The following is a 17,114-nucleotide window of genomic DNA, read 5'->3' as shown; positions in this document are numbered from 1 at the left end:
GCCCTGCCTTCTCTCATGTGGTACAGATAAAGGTCGCTCTCTTCGTCATATTGGTTCTTTAGGCCCCCTCCACCATGACATTTGTCCTCTCACTCAGTTTGCTACCACTTGTTCTTTACCTCACCTTGGTCATTCTCTCAAGAGTCCAAGGGTTAATTGTTGAATAGCCAACAGTGATGGTAGTGATGTATGAGGTTTTATCTGTCGTGGCCTGTGAGGTCAACGGGTTCAAAAATCATTGCTCCATTCCATTGAAAGTGATAATACATACTCAGACAAATAGATAGACCCACATAAAATATGTTTTTTGGTGAGATTTGATTGTTTCTATTCTAGTTTATCTCTGGCATCAGGACACCTCTCTCTGCGTAGGCAGACAGCTGGTTGGCAGGGCGGTGTGAGCCGGTTGGCAGGGCGGTGTGATGTCCTGATGCAGTGTAGCTGGTTGAGGAGCGTCCATACATAAATCCTATTTTACCTGCAAAATTGCATCAGCACGGTTTCTTATTTTGCAAAATGAGTATGGGAAACTTTTAACAGCTGATGCGTTAGGGATTATTCAAAACTTTCAAAAAACTATTCAAAACTCAGATCAAGAAACTACAACACAATTTGTTCCTTCAGTAATTCTTCAGGTCCAAACTGAGCTTTTAACTTCTCAAGAGTAGAAAGTAAACTTTCATTTCTTAAAGCTGTGAAAAATGAACAAATGTCACCAGCTGTGGCCTATGGTTACTAACACCTGAAGGGGCTAATCTGTCCTGAGAGCTGCTTATTATCCATTAGCATGGGTGTGTGCAGAAGAGAGAACAGCCTGCTGTTCCCCATGAATGGGTTATATACATAGCTGTATTGTATTGTCAAAGAAAACTTTCTTTGCTGATAAAACAGTTGAATGTACAGTTTGAATGTACTAGAATGTACTCAAATTATTGCTAAGTTTAATTGAATCATGTTATGTTTTGGAACAACCTGTACAAAATCCAGTAATGAACTTTGATGTGACTTCATTTGCGCTGTCTTTGTTCACCAAGGGTGAATGAGGGGCAAAGGCCTGCTTGAGCAGGAGTGTTGGCTTTTTGCCTGTGTTGCGTTAGGCCCAGCATTGTGAACACATTCCCGGCCCCTCGACAGTTAAACATGTCCTGCCCCAGCCTGTACGGTTATAGGCTTTTTGCCCATTTTAACAAAGCGGTATTGGAAAGTTGGCAGCGAGTCTTGGTTTGGGCTGTGCTTGTGCCTGTCCCTGTGCATTGTGACAATATCACCATAACCACTGCCCACTAAACACGCACACGGAAATAGGCTAGAATTCCTTGCTGGATGATCTTGATTGGGGTGTGCACTCAATCTGACCTTGTGGTGAGAGGAAGTGTGACCTCTGTTAGACCACGGGCCTATGAACTGTCTGTCGCCATGGTGATCATTCAGTCCTGGGACTGTGAATGAATTTTGAAATTATGCATTCCATAGGTGATATTGCATGGTGATTTATTGGGGTTGAATTGATCGCTACAGGATGACCAGAAAAAGATTCATTGAGGTGACTCCATTTGGCCAATCATAGGAACAACAGAACTCTTTCAAACACCATGAATCGGACCAGGGCCTCCGAGTTTATATACTTTTACCAGTTTGGGGGATACTCAGCACCAGTTGAATTGTTGTTAGCCGTTGTTAACACAGAAGTGAAGTCAAATCAGTCTTAGGTCGGTGAAACCAGAGTAATCTCATCCCAGGCCACAGGAATGTGGAGTTAATCCACCAAGCGGAAAGTCTGCCAGCCTTTTATGTCACCCCATTCATGAACTTTAGGCCTAGTATAATACGGTGTGTTTGAGACCTGGTTAATAGGCCTAGGGATTGGCCCTGCTTGCTTGGACCTGCAGGCGCTCATAGGTCACATACGAACCCCTGACGTCCTGCGACGGTATCCAACAAACAGAAACCTTGAAAGGTTTCATATAAGTTATTCTGTGGCGGTGACTTATCAAAGGGGGGATTTCTAAAATGGTTTAAAGTTCTCGTAGCATGTGCCATTTAGTGGTTAGTCACATATTCATAAGTTTTGTGAGAGATATTTAAATATCTGTAAATGTATGAAGAGATATAAACAGGGGAGACTGCATCCCTTGAAACGTAGATACTCTGAAGTTGGTAAAAAGCAGTGGCAGATGGGGACCTCTTCCCAAGAAGCCAATGACATCATCTAATTTTGCCCCTCAGAGGCCCGGAAAAATGCCTAGAAGCTACACTATATACTATCAACCAAGGGCATATACTGAAGGCACATTGTCCCGACAAGAAGAGTTAAATAGGTTTCATTGTTGCAGCATCTCCAACAATGTCCCAACAATGCCTAAATGGTATTGCCAACAATAGCATCCCGGGATAAATATTAACAGCCATTTATCTGGTGATGAAATACGTGAGCACAGCATCAATCTTTGTGTTATACCAATTAATCGCAATCATCCAGTGTTGTAATTGTTTGCTCGGAAAAGGTCGAGTCTCACTGTCCTAGATCTTGTATTGTCTAACTGTCATAAAGATGTGTAGTCAATATTGCCATTTATATATCTATCACACAATATCTAAATTACAGGCCTGATTTGTGATATTGGATCAGATCTTTAAAGATTAACCACCTTGCACCAGAATGCCTCTCAATCACGGTGAGGTCTGTACAGATCTAGAAGGAACACCCAGTGCATCTTGACAAACAAGGTTTTAATACAAGAGCTGATAGGACACTTTGAGTGACTCAAATTGAAATGACCGATGCTTGTTTTTGTCTGCAATACTGATGTTATTGACCTCTCTCTACTTTCAGTGTCGCGACTCCACTGTGAGTCGGAGTCATTCAAGATGGACCTCATCCTGGACATCAACGCCTTAATCTATCCCGTCGACTTGGGTAGGTATTTGACAAGGTTGACTTATTCTGGTAACAGTTGCAATGTCTTCTCATCCAACAAGTGCAGTCAGTATTGACCAATGAAGACAAGTTAGAACTTCATAACTCTGGACGAGTTTGACTTTGTCAGCCCACTCCTTAAGGTGTTAAATACCACTTATAGCCAGTAGGCCTAGACAACCTTGGCTTTACAGGTAGCCAGGTATATCAGGCTTGACATATTAATATTACACAAGTCATCCACGTTCAAATCAGCTGATTTTTCACCAAGTCCAATCCTGTGTTGGAGAGCTGTCAAATAAGTCGGCCAAGAGGCCTCCACCTGTTGTTCAGGATTGATGACACCGTGCCAATATACAGGCAGGTAGGAGCAGGTCCGATATTTCAAATCCTTGCCAGATTACGGCTGGTATAGGCATAGGCAGGCATAAGCTTAATTGTATAGGCCTGTATTTGGATATAAAGTAAGCACTGTGGATTTGAACACTTAATGTCAGGGTGTTGTACAGTCGTGGCATTCAGTCTTATTTCATTGATTTCATAGTTTTGCCCGATCTTGCCTTAAACTTGGCACGAGATAGATCCACATATTTCCTCTGTATGTTGTTAGCAACGCCGGCTTGAGTTGTGAACTTAAGGCGTGGAGCTTTAGCCAACAAAATTCTTCTATCCTGGTGGGAAAAAGTGTGGGCAGAAATAAGACCAGGATCTTGAAAAAGTTGAAAATCTCTGAAATATGTTGATATACTCTTTGTCAGAGAATGAGTTTAAACTCTCTGTAAGAGTTTTGTGACAGGCAACCAATATTTGCCAAGTCATGAATGATACTGGCAATAATTTCTGTCTCTTGCATTGTTTTTGCATCCATTTTGGGGTCTGATGTTGCATTCTTAGCCTGCTGCATAGTCCTGGTCACAGCCCTCAAAGGAACGAAAATGATGTGTTCAGATTTGAAGAATCTTGCCTGATGAAAACAGTGTCGTGGGTCATGTGGTGTCCCTTCCCACTCTAAGGTTTTCATGAACTTGACAGCCCCCACGAATCCCTCGACCAGGATCCTGAATGCCAGTAGGTCACCAATGGTCAATGACACTAAAAACTTCACCAGCAACACTCCACCAAACCAGGCTTTGATCATCTCAGATTGCTGCCATTCTCAAAATCATGTCTTTGTTTTGTGGGAAGATTGTACGCAGATGTGTTAAGATATCCGAATCAAAGTCTAGGTTTTGAAAACCAATAATGATCGGATTCTTTTGATATGCGATTCTTTTTTTGAATTGCGTTGTGCCCACGCTTATTTGCGATCAATCAAATCATGAGACACCAAAATGGAGGTCAGTATGTACTGCGCATTAGGGCAGTGACATGGGATTGGGCTTACCATACATGTGTATTGTAAGTGAATGAATAGATCAGGCTAGAACTAGAAACTGACTGAGACAATGATTTAGCGGAAACAATCAATGTACACCATTTCATTCAAAAGAGGTGGATGAGTGGTTTCAATACTCCTCCAGCTGGTTCAAGCATACAGTCTAGTTTCAAGGTCTAAGTCGGTTGTGCACTAAGGCGAGGTCCGGATATCATGATTCTCTGATTTGAATGTTAACTTCCTCATAGGAAGTCCTCTCCACTCTCCATAGCATTCCAAGAAAGGTTCATTTGAGTCTGTTCTGATTAAGAATGCTCTTCAAAGTAAGCATGGCCTGATAGACTTGATTCTCTTCCCAGGTCTAACCTAACTGGGTGATTTCTTGAGAATGGGCCTCACCAGTTCAAGGGCGTTCACATGTTTGCCCATCCCAAGGGAACAATCAGTGTGGCTGAGGGTTTCCTTCATGACTTCCTCATCCTCACTTCCTCTATCGAGACCACTTGATTCGACCCCCAAGAGGTACCATCTAGGCCGGTCGTTTCGAATCACAGTGGACCAATGGCATTTTCATAAAACTAGCCATGATCGTAGGTTGATTCTAATGGCCAGCCAAATAAGGAAGTGAGTTTAAGGTCAGCATCTGTGGAGTCCTAATTTAATTGGAGTCATGTGACTTGCCAATTAGATTAGAGACAGTCATGCATCTCATTTCCTGAATGCAGACATGAGCGTTGGCTCAACGGAAATATTCAAATTTGGCCCAAATCAATTAACTGGAAGTTATTCATCACAATCACATCATGATCAAGAAAACTTGCCTCAAAACCTTAGCAATTTTCTTGAATAAGTCTTGTGCATGTGCCACTACAGGTGGGCCCCAGTTATGGTTCCTGGTCCAGGGGCTCTGTCTGAGCCAGGAAGGAGGAATCCATCCTCATGTTTCTCACTTGGATGGGCATACTGCTGCTGTCGCCAGACCGAGGCACCAGGCTCGGGTAGCCTACTGCAGGCAGAAGTGTTGATCGTAGAGGGTGGTAAGAGATGTCTGTGTTGGGAATGGACCTGATGGTGTTCGGATTCTGAACCATTTACCACTCCCTACGCTCTTTCAGCTTTCATGAAATCAAACAGACGACTGGTTTTGTCAAATTGAATTGAAATGATACATCTAAATTTTGCTTTAATGTACGAGATGCAACGGGTTAATGTAAATGTATGTTAATTAGGCCAACATAGTATTGTACTAGTATAGTACTTGGACTCAGCCTGACCCTTCTAAAATGGGTCAACGTTGAGCCAATTAGACAACCCAGTTGCCAATTATTTATACACAAGTATTTGAGTTTGAGAGCTGCCATTATTAACGGCCATTGCTCTGATGGGATTTGAAAGTCTCCGATGGTAAGCCTCGTTGAGATGGAGCAGATTTATCTTGGTTTCAAGGTGGGTGACTAGTTATGCTTGTGGCAGGATGCTCAGTGCTTATTGTATTGTCAGGAGATCTGTGAATCTATCGCATCCAAGATGGACTCTCTGCTAGTAGTTGTGGTGTAATGACCCATCCTGATTTGTTATCTAGAGCTGACTGCAGCGAGTGATATCCAGCTTGTAATGTTGTATTCTCTTGTTACCTCTTGGTTATGTTTGTGGGTTGATGCTTTGCTGCAATAGCTTTTGATGGCAAGAGTGCTTGTCAGGACCATTTAGCCCTCCTCCAGGGCCCTCCCCCCTCTTCTCTGCAGGATGGCTTGCATAATCAGCTCCGGACTTGATTGTGTCTTTGAGGTGGTGAGTTCTGGACAGTAACATTTCTGAGTTTATTGACTTCGCTAAGTAGGTCTGGTTCAGATATCTCGTCAACATTGCTGAGTCCAAGAGAAAAGACATGATGCAGCAAAAAACCTCTCCCCAAAGATCCGCGAATCATATTGTATAGTAAACTACAGGTTTATATTGAAATAAACTGCCACTAGATCATACAGTATTATATCAGTATGCAAACATAACTAAACCATTATCAAAACCAACTTCCCAAAAATAATCAAACCAAAATTGATCAAACACATCAAAACCTGACTTTGTATCGTGATATTTTGTGTTAAGAATTTTATCTCCTTTCTCTGCCCGGAGCTTTGCCCCGGCCTGTTGGGACTAACACAATGCCACTACAATCACAAAACAATGGTCAACAAGCTAAAGTAACCACCAGGCATTGTAGGGCTATTGTGACTGGATAGCAACGGCCGAGAGGGCCTATCGTTGGCACTGCCCAGGCAACGAGGCCTAGTAGAGACTAAGGTCACGATGGGGCGCGTTCTGCGTTTCATTTCGTATATCAGATGTGACCAGCGGCAGTCTGTGATCTATGGAAACATTTCAATAAAGTTACTGCTATTGTTGTATGTTGTTGACCTGTTCTCAAGGTGGTGAAACAGGTCTGGTGCTTACAATAAAAGAAGCATTCACCTCTCCATTGACTTGGAATAAAAGGTGCGCTCACCTGTGACCAGTCACAATGGAGGAGCATGCTACATGGGAACAAACATGATAAGTTTCTTGAAAACCATAGCTTTATCATTGGATTTCAAAGACAGTATGCTTTTAAAAAGACTTTCGCAAATGATATATGCTCAGGAATGTATGCATGTGACTTTGCAAATACCATTTTATTTATGGTTTAAAAACATAACCAATTGCTGTAAAAACGTTGAGCCAGTGTGCCACAAGACCATGTTGTGACAGTAATATCCATATATCCTCAAGGAGGAAGTGCTTATTTGTGCTAAAGTGGTAAAAGATTTGATCCTATGTTTATATTCGTGAAAATCTTTCCCCGAATGGCATTATTCGAGATGATCCCCTGCTTGTCATGCCATCTTTCAAGGCCAGATATGCCGATTACAAAGTCGGCCTTTCTATTTATCCTCATCTCAAATGGACAAAGATGGATCTGGTCAATATTTGGATTGTGCTACATGTATTTGTCAATGTGTAGGTGATTATTCCAAAGTTAGCAACAGAAGAAAGTGGTGCGTTGAGAGCCGAGCTTTGGGGGTACGATCTCAACCATCAAGAGTTAGCAACAGAATGGTGCGTTGAGAGCCCAGCTTTGGGGGTACGATCTCAACCATCAAGAGTTAGCAACAGAATGGTGCGTTGAGAGCCCAGCTTTGGAGGTACGATCTCAACCATCAAGAGTTTCAGTGCAGAAAGGTCAATATCTAGGTTTGATAATGCTTTCTCAAATAAAATAACTGTGACAAACTTTAAGATAGCGATATAAAAAAGACGAGACATTGTTGATAACGTGTACTAGATATAGCTAGTACACGTGAACCTCTCGCCCAGCTCCTGATATGTGGCCACAGTTTACATACAAAATAATCACTTTAGAAAGAAAAATCACAAATCATGTTCTCAAATATTATAATCTTCATGAAATCTCGCCAGGGCCTATGCATGCTAGAGAGTAACCATGGACCGTAATCCAGTGTTGGCCCTTAGTTACCATGTCCCCCACAGGGGGTGACTGGACACGCACAGACCACAGGCCCATTCCTTGTCCTCTTGGACAAGAATGGGCTAAAATACCAATTCAAAACGCCTCCCTGGGTGCACTCATTAAACAGAACAGCGACAATTACTTTATAACAATGCTAAGTTCACGCGTCATGTGGTTCAGGCTATGACGATGTTAGGGTCTGTTCCACCTTAACTGGAACATATCTAACACATCGAAATATCATAATTACACAATAGGTTTAGCCAAGTTAGGTTGGGAAATGTTATATGTATTTAGCGTGGTTTCAACCTGACAAGTAATGGTGTACTTGATGGCAATATTTGCATTGGTGTTTTGATCAGGTTGGGGTGAGCCCATGGCAAGTATTGGCCACAGGTTCATTCAAGTTTTCGTTGGAGCAAGATCGGACAGAAATGAGCCGGCATTTGAGTATAAAGTGGGCAAGGTTTCCTTGGAGTGTCAGACCAAGCTAGTTACCCGAGGAGCCCACATGGCAGCTCGACCCCAAACCTGGGCTGTGACCTAGTTTAAAAGTCAGGAGCAGGATTCAAAGTTTTCCAAAGTTTGAGCCTCAAATGTCATTTGTGTGGATTTGCTCTCTGTAGAGTAAGAATGTTGGCTTCTGGTGTCACTTGACGGCAAGTCCGGACTTTACATCTGGATAAGTTTCACATGCAGTCAGATTCAGCATTGGAATGAGGTATGTTTTGTTTTTTGACTGATTTTGCTCTTATTGTGGATTTTATACATTTTCTCTCTCAAATTCAGTGGAGTTTTTTCTGTGAGCTGAACTTCTCTAGTGGATTATGTCCTTATTTCACCTTGCTGGTTGATTTCCTTCCTAAACATATATAATGCGCCTTATTTGAAGATTTTCATTCTGTATCTGGTTAAATCTAGCTATTTGGCTTGCAAAAAGTTGCTAAAAAACACAAACAAATCTTGTTTGAGTTTTCTGCTTGCAAAATGGCCTACTGATAAAAACTGGTGACCTGTCACTGGTCTCCATTTATCAAATATAGGCCTATGATTCAATGAATTTATTAACAAGGGCCAATGAATGTCTGAAATCATTGTTGACCCAGGTCAGACGAGACCCAATATTGTGAAATAGTACTCAGATATTACCAAATCTGTCCCGATATTACCAAATCTGTCCCGATATTACCAAATCTGTGAGATGTGGCAGGGTCGATGACGTGATGTGTCTCAACAGCTTGTTAGTCTCCAAAACAGGAGTAAAAAATGCAGTTGGTGCCCTGCTTGGTTTTTTGAACCCAAGAACTGGAGATTGGCCATTCCTGTGCAACTCTCCAGGACATGAACATTGGCTGAGCTTTGTGTTTTAAACACCTCCTGTGTTGGAGAATCTTTTATTGGGAACTTTTTCTCTCAATGAAAATCTCCAACAGTGCAAGGGGGGGGGGTAACCTTTCATTTGATATGCAACAAAACCAATAATATTGGGGTTTGTTTTGGGGTACAATTCAACAAGGTTTCCAGATATGCCTTTATTTCTTCAATCTGGTCATTTTTCAAGTGAAAGCTAAACTTTTATAAAAATTCACCAAACGCCCTTGGTCTGAAAGTGTTAATCAGTTGCCAACTCATAATTGGTGAGTAATTACCAGTGCTTTCAAGTGTTTGTTTCTCGTATGATGCGCCCGGGCGATAATTTCTGTGTCATCATTATCAGTGATTTGATTGGTCATTACGATTCAAATTCTCCGATTGGCCTAACGTAAAAGTCTAGGATTTAAACACTCATTATGTTGATTGTTTACTGAGGATGTATATCATATTCGAACTGTTGGATGGCGGTTTGTGAGTTTCGTAACTTGCCGAGGAGTTCCCGATCTCCAGATTGAGCAGTGTCCTGATGTCTTCCAGGTTGTTTCCCAGTGCCTGAGTTTTCAAATTATTTCTCCTTTTTTTGCAGTATTTCATGCTCTGAAATTGTGCAAAATTTCCCCCCAATCTGCAAAATTGTGCAAAATACTCAAACTCCGTCTCTTCTGATCTTCCAGGTGACAAGTTCCGTCTGATGATCGCCACAACTCTGAAGGAGGACGGGAAACCAGATGATGGCGAGTATGACCCCCAGGACACAGCGCCCTCTAGAGCTGACAGCTTCGAGTACGTCATGTGGGGCAAGGTCTACCGCATCGAAGGAGACGACGGCAGCAGTGGCGACTCCAGCAGATTGTAAGTGTCAACTTTGTTGTTGTCATGGTTTTGTACGTTTGGCGTCTATTCAAACCTAAAATCAACGGAGGAACTCCGTTTAAATACTGAATCAAGTGTTTGAGGGTTAAATCTCCTATTTGCTTCACCTATTCATACAGTCATATAAGTATGGGGTGACCAGAAGATAAATGATATAGGTTATGTACATCTTGGAGCTAAGTATGTTCAAATATCACAGAAAGTGACATGTTAATACATGCCTAGACATGTAACATAGCATGAACTTAACAATAGACTTTCATTAGTCTGTAAGGACCAAATGTCTTAGGTATTTCTCTTGTAGCGCTAGGCTTAGTCTGTGGGAATCACATGGGTATATCTTGGAGAAATGCGTATTATTAGATTGGGAGTTTTGGTGAATCCATGGAGTACCTCCATGGTGAATCGCAGGGTTGGTTATCTTACCCCATTAGTTACAAAATCAGTTTCATTAGGTTGGTTACACTGTCGAAATGGGTGTTTCAGATTGATGCCAAGTTGCGTTCTTTCTGTCTTAGAATTGAAAGGATCTTTGTAAGTTTCTTCAGGCCTACTGGCTAGCACAATAAAAATGTCTTGTCATGCACCACAAGGTTGTAACCTTGGTCTCGGCCAATAACGATTGGAAATGGTCCTTAGCTATCAAGTTGAAACAGTTTTATTGGGCCACCCTTTAGATAAGGAAGAATTCCTGAAGACCATGGTCTTCACCTGAGTTTCTATTGATTTCAAGTCTCTATCAACCCCAGTTTTGCAGAAATTCTAGTTCTAAGTGAATCAAATGTTCTAGTATCTTGTAGTAGTTTATTGAATAATCATTACAACTCCAAACCAGTATGAAATGAGGACATACAATGTAGGCCACTAGGACTTAGGTTAGAATTATCAATCAGTTTCAAATCTATGCACTCTATTAGCTAATCTTGTTTTTCGAAATCGATAAGCAACATTAGATAGGCCTATAACTTGACTTGAGTTGGCAGATGTTTGACATCACATTATAAATTGCGTATTAGGTGATCTAGATCGAGATATTTGATCTGTTTGATACTCCAGGTGTACACGATTGTGTCTTGTTCATAGAACATAAGTCTTTCTGGGAATAGATGCCAACTGGTAATATCACATCAGGTTTCAAATCATGAATCATGTCGCAAAGCTCTTGGTCACTTTTTCGGTTGAATTTGCTCTCAGAATGCTTAGGCCCACATCTTATATTCGAAAAATGATGTCAGTATTGATTTCATTATCTATCAATAGGTATTGAGTTAGGTTAGTGTAGTTAGGCCTACTGAAGCCAAGACAAGGACATCAGAGGGATGTGCAGGATGGACAATGACCCATGAATATTCTCCTTTTGGCCAGAGTACCATTGGGTGTTCCTATGCTGATGATAAGCTGCATATGAACACAGCTGGTGGTATCTCTTTCTAACTGGAGGTCAAACATCAAGGTCAATTGCCAAGGTCACACTGGAGGATGCTTATGGATGCTGATACTCCTGTACTGAGTCTGATGGAGATGGTTGAAATTGGAGACTGGGGCGACCAGAGAATGAGGTGAAGGGCAGATGAGAAGGTGTCAGGGTCATTGCAGAAGCAGGAGTCGGGAATTGAAGTAGGACATTTTCTTCAACATGTGATCAGATTGTATTGATGTTGTACAATTTCTTTTCACTCTGAACTTCGGTGTCGTATCCATTTAGTTTGCCCATCGCACCACTAGATGTCACCTTGTTGTTTTGTTATATACCTGTGGAGGGTTCGTATCAGTGGTGCATTTGCAGTTGTCACCTCGTGTAAATGCATTATCTGGTATGTAACTCTCGCATGTTGTGCAGCTAGCATTTTGGTTCGCTTTTTATCATAACCCAGTTCCGCTTTTATGATTTTATCAATTTGCGTATAACGATTATTTGAAATTGGAAAATTCTTTTTGGACATTTCGCTGCTTCAGAAGTTCGCTCATTCGATGCCCTGTTTCAAAATTCTAGGTTACCAATTTGCGCATTTCATTTTGCCAAATATTGTAGTTTCATTTCTTAGTTAGATTTTAGCTTTCAATGTTCCATGTTGTTTCTGTTGCTAAGGGTAACAAGGATGGTTACTATGTGTTGTGACTATGCATACTGGTTGCTAGGTAACCCCGTAGTAACCTGTGTTGTTTCTTGGCAGTGTGGTTAGCTGGTTGTCATCATGAGAGAAACAGCCACTAACTCCCCTGCCCGGGAAAGACATGGAAACCTCAAGTGTCAGTCGGCCATTGTTGTTTTCATCTCGGTCACCAGGGTAGCGAAAGCTGCGTTCAGTCAAATGTTAGTATAAATTGTTAGTCATTCAAGTTTGAAGGGCATTTCAAGGGCACTTTGGCTTTTTAAAACTAGGTTAGATACACAACTTGTTGTAAAATAACTCAAAATACTATCATTTCTATAACTTGTGTACCCTATCAGGAATAAACAAGACAGATATTTGTAGCAAATGTATGATGGGTGGACTAGTCTTATTTGAAAATAGGTAGTGTAGGTTGTACACTTGTTTTAGGGGGTCAGGTGCATAGCAACTGGTTCTCATGAGAAAATGTCAAATTCTTGAAATTCTGGCAAAAAAATCATCGGAAGTCAGAATGCTAGAGGAAGTTAGGTAGAGTGTATTGGGACAGTGGTCCTGTGGTTTCATAAGTGACTAAGTCAAAGATTATAAAATTTCCACCATTAAACAATAATGTTGATAAATTTTTTGAACACCTGGTATACTAAGCAATTCACCAATCTATCTAATACACCTTTATAATTTCCACCTACGACTGATCAGGCCATAAACTTTGTTCAAGCATGTCTGAGATTCCATTCCTATTCTTATGGTTTGAATATACGCCAAACAATGTCTTGATAACAATAGTGGAACATGTATGTGCATGTACAGTATGCTGCCGTGTGATATCTCTATTGAATGACAGGGTCGCCTCGCTATGACGTTTCTAATCATAATCACAAAATATATTTACATATTTAGAATCTTTTCAAATTTGAACTTGCAATTTCTTAGAAGTGTATTTCTAAGGGAAGAGTGGATGCCGTTGTCATTCAGGGTCACTGAACATAACTAGCTGGGCGGGTGTGTGTTGGAGCATCTCGTCTTGGCTATGGCCTTTTAAAAAGTGAATTGTGGACTGAAATAAGTTGTCCTTGACAGTGAGAGTTGGCCCAAAATCAATTTCATAAAATAAGATATCATAAGGAGTAATTTATGGGTTATAGATTCCATCTTCCCAACAACGAGTTGGCGGTCTCCTTGGGTCATTCAGTGCTTTGTTGAATATTAAAAACTATATGTGCTTCATTTTAAACTCCATAAATGTGGAATTTACTCATGGGAGGGAGGATGAACTTTAATTGTAATGGCTACTAATACATGCACGAACATGTTTGTATGTCTACACATACTTGTACACATTATATTCATGAGTGATTTACTACCACTTGAGAAACCATTGTGTGTGATTGAGACATTTTCCGAGAAGAATTTTCATGAGATGAGAATCTCTCATCTGAGTCAGGCTGATTTCTCATCTCATGAGCGACCGATGTCGTCATGTCCTGAAGCTGCGGACATTTCATGAGATTGTGTCACAAGTAATCGTCTCCTCGTCATCAGACTCACATCCTTAACTTTGCGTGATCAACCATCCCTGAACTTTAACAAGGATGTCAGCAATAATCACATCAATTAGAAACAGTTAACGATATCAGTGTCATGACTCTGTCTTTCGTGGGTATATGATGTCGAGTTTAAATGGAAGTGAAAGAATTGGTTAAATGAGTAGGCTTGGGTGTTCTGTGATGATCCAAGTATAGGTGGCACTGTCTATCTGATATTGCACCTCACTTAATCTTGCTGTCTCTTTGTCATTCCAGGGCAGCTTACGTTTCATACGGTGGCCTGTTGATGAGGTTGCAAGGTGACGCCAACAACTTGCATGGGTTCCAGGTTGATTCTTACGTCTACCTCTTGATGAAGAAACTCGCCTTCTAGACGGACGGTTGCCATGGCAACACGGAACAAACACGGACAGTTTCAAGATCGCAATGAGAAAGTTTAAAGACTGAAATGAATTTGTGTCTTGCTGAGTGCAGGGACCAGAACGGTGCCCTTGAAACTGAGATTGTCCTCTGAATGTTTGAGATGGTGCCCTTGAAACTTATGTGGCCTTGAGCTCAAGTTGTGACCTTGAAGATGCAGACAATGTACCCTTGACACCAGGGGGTTTATATTTTAAGGTCCAGCTAAACCAATGCTCATTAAAATGCACATCTCATGTTTGGGTTAGTTCCATTTGCTGTTCCCAGGTGGCAGCACAGGCTTGTTGCTGGAGTGTCATCCAATCATGTCACAAATCTGAAGTCCATGCCACCCTAAATTTGCTCAAAGCATCTATATATGTCGTGTTCAACCATGTACAAATGTGTACACCTATTCTGAGCAAACCTAGGGTGAGGTTGGCTTCACACATCCATTCATTACTAGGCAAAGACGTGCTGAATCATCATTATCTCATCAAAAATCTCTACGTCCTAAAATCAGAAAAATATCATGGCATAAACACCACAAGTCCCTAAAACTTGGTCTAAACATTCAAACGGGACTTTATGCCACATTTCCTTGGGGTTAAACTTAGTCTTCTTTACATTTCTGTGCTGTTTACTTTCATTCTATTTCTTTTTTTCATCTAAATCTGTGCTCCAAATTTTCCAGAATTCTATTTCTACCAAATTTGTGATAACAGCAGATTTGTGATAGATTTTTTTTAGTTTTTAATTTTTTTCCCTTCTACAAATTTTACAACAAATGTGTCTAAAACCACTACGTTAAAAACAAGTTTTTTTTCTACAATTAAAAAGAATAATGTGCTCTCCAGTAGTGAGATAGATTTTTTTATAAATTTCAAAATTCTTTCTTCTTTTCCAATTTGCCAAAGTCACAGATATGTGCTGGAACATCCGTCCAGTCGCGTGAACCCCTAAATACATCAAAATAGTGCTTTCCCCTGAATCTTTCTTATTTCTTTAAAATGTGCAGAGAACTTTCCAACTCGTGTTATTCACGTTTTGGCAAAGTCCTCCACAAGCTACTTGTAATACATCCTATAGAGTTATATGACCTTGTTGGTTTTAACCCTTTTCTGTTACATTGCTCACCCTTTCTTTGTTACCGTTAAAATTGAAATAATACAGTGCTTTGTTAAACCTGTTTGCTGATTGGCCAATACCATATGGTGTGTTTCAGCTTTCTGTTGATTGAATTGACCAATAAGACCTGGTCTAGAACAATTAATACTGTGTGTTGTTGATTATGACATGAACTGATTGACACTACAATCACCCCATCTATTGTGTAAAGAGTGTATCAATTACTAATCTGTTGGTGCCAACAATTATGGTAGAAATAGAAAGGAATGCTTGGAGAAAAAAGTGTAGAACACAATTTTTAATATGAAAACTTTGTTAAAAAGCAGAAGCCTTACAATTTTTGAGTTTCAAACCCAGTAAATGAATGGATAATTCATGTATTTCTTGTAAATTTTGTAAAAATATTTTAGTTACGGCTTAAAAATGGAAAATAGCGAATCGCTCGTTGTTTACAATCACGGTAGATGTTCAAGAGTTATGCCTTTGCCAAAAGGTGGCGCTTTAGATTCGCTTAGCAAGGATGTCTTCACCTCCAAAAGTGGAGAGTTCGGTTGTAAATATTTCTTGTCGCACAGATTCATAAACTTCATGTATTGTCATTAAGCATAGCAACGACCGTGGTTTCCATGGTAACAGTTGCTACGCTGTCATCAGCACTCACTGCCCCTCTGTAAACATAAATGGGAATACCTTTTTAAATAAAACTTACTTAGTTTCTAAATAGATCTTCACTTTGTTTCTCGGTCTGACCAATAGATGACTCTGCAGTCAGACTGTGCTTCATTTTCGGTTTATAGTTTGATATTATTCAATCAATTTACTGTTAATGTTGTGAATGTTTGCAGTGTCATCAATAAGCAGGTCATTCACCCCGGCTTATTTACAATGTGGAAGATGATGCCACCTTTCCCACTGAGATGTATGAATCATCTTGGGATGAGTGCTGCCGCTGGTTGACATGAAATGTCAAGTCCTGGATCAGACCCCACAGCAAATATCAGGAGGCCCACCTCCCTGTACTGATTATCTCACCATGGATTACTTAACAGACCATTCAACCAATGGGAGAATCCATCTGATAAGCCCTCTGGTGTTGAGATTGGGAACCAATCTCATGGTACACTTGCACTTGTATCAAGACGGAACAAGTGCTGTCACCTAGTGGAGTATGAGCACACGAACACTAGGACTGTATTCCCCATCACACCCATTCCCTGTGAGACACTCCCAGCCCTTGTCTTTCTACTTTGATTGATACAGCATGTCTTGACAGACAGTATGGTAGAGACCACCAGACCAGATGGGGTTAATATCACCATAAAAGTGACAAACTCTCCCAAATGATGAAAATTCCTAAAAGAAAAAATATTCCCACGCTCCAACCCGAACGGGCTGCAAGGGTTAATAAACAACCTTGTACCCAGGATTAAAAAATTAAAATTGCATGTGTAATGTATGAAGAAATTTTTAACTTTTTCCTAGGAACAAGGTTTCAATTAACCCTCTCATCCCGTTTGGCTCGGACCGTGGGAATATTTTTTTTTGCAAACTTTCTGCCTCAAGAAATGGATGTACACTGTACCTTTTTCTCTCAAAATTAACCCTCTCTGTGGTGGCCTCTACTAAACTACACACAGAGAGGGTTAATTTTGAGAGAAAAAAGGTACAGTGTACATCCATTTCTTGAGGCAGAAAGTTTGCGAAAAAAAAATATTCCCACGCTCCAACCCGAACGGGCTGCAAGGGTTAATAAACAACCTTGTACCCAGGATTAAAAAATCAAAATTGCATGTGTAATGTATGAAGAAATTTTTAACTTTTTCCTAGGAACAAGGTTTCAATTAACCCTCTCATCCCGTTTGGCTCCGACCGTGGGAATATT

The 17,114-nt window shown here is 40.7% G+C and overlaps 1 protein-coding gene across 3 annotated transcripts in view; it reads left to right on the top strand.

Annotated features, from left to right (window-relative positions):
- LOC135502436 (DNA-directed RNA polymerases I, II, and III subunit RPABC3-like) overlaps nt 1-15,953 on the top strand; it is a 28,042-nt gene extending 12,089 nt beyond the window's left edge. For 2 of the 3 annotated variants that reach the window (XM_064795269.1, XM_064795271.1), the window contains exons 2-4: nt 2,834-2,917; nt 9,846-10,023; nt 13,961-15,953. In XM_064795269.1, the coding sequence (XP_064651339.1) occupies nt 2,834-2,917; nt 9,846-10,023; nt 13,961-14,078 (380 nt within the window). In that variant the 3' untranslated portion in view covers nt 14,079-15,953. Of the gene's footprint in view, nt 1-2,644; nt 2,676-2,833; nt 2,918-9,845; nt 10,024-13,960 lie in introns of those variants that run through there. The other variant, XM_064795272.1, reaches the window with a different exon arrangement.
- Nucleotides 15,954-17,114: the final 1,161 nt, after the last annotated feature.

Source organism: Lineus longissimus, chromosome 18 (genome assembly GCF_910592395.1).
Source record: "Lineus longissimus chromosome 18, tnLinLong1.2, whole genome shotgun sequence".
NCBI classification, from domain to species: domain Eukaryota; kingdom Metazoa; phylum Nemertea; class Pilidiophora; order Heteronemertea; family Lineidae; genus Lineus; species Lineus longissimus.
This window is presented reverse-complemented; position numbering and strand designations above follow the sequence as displayed.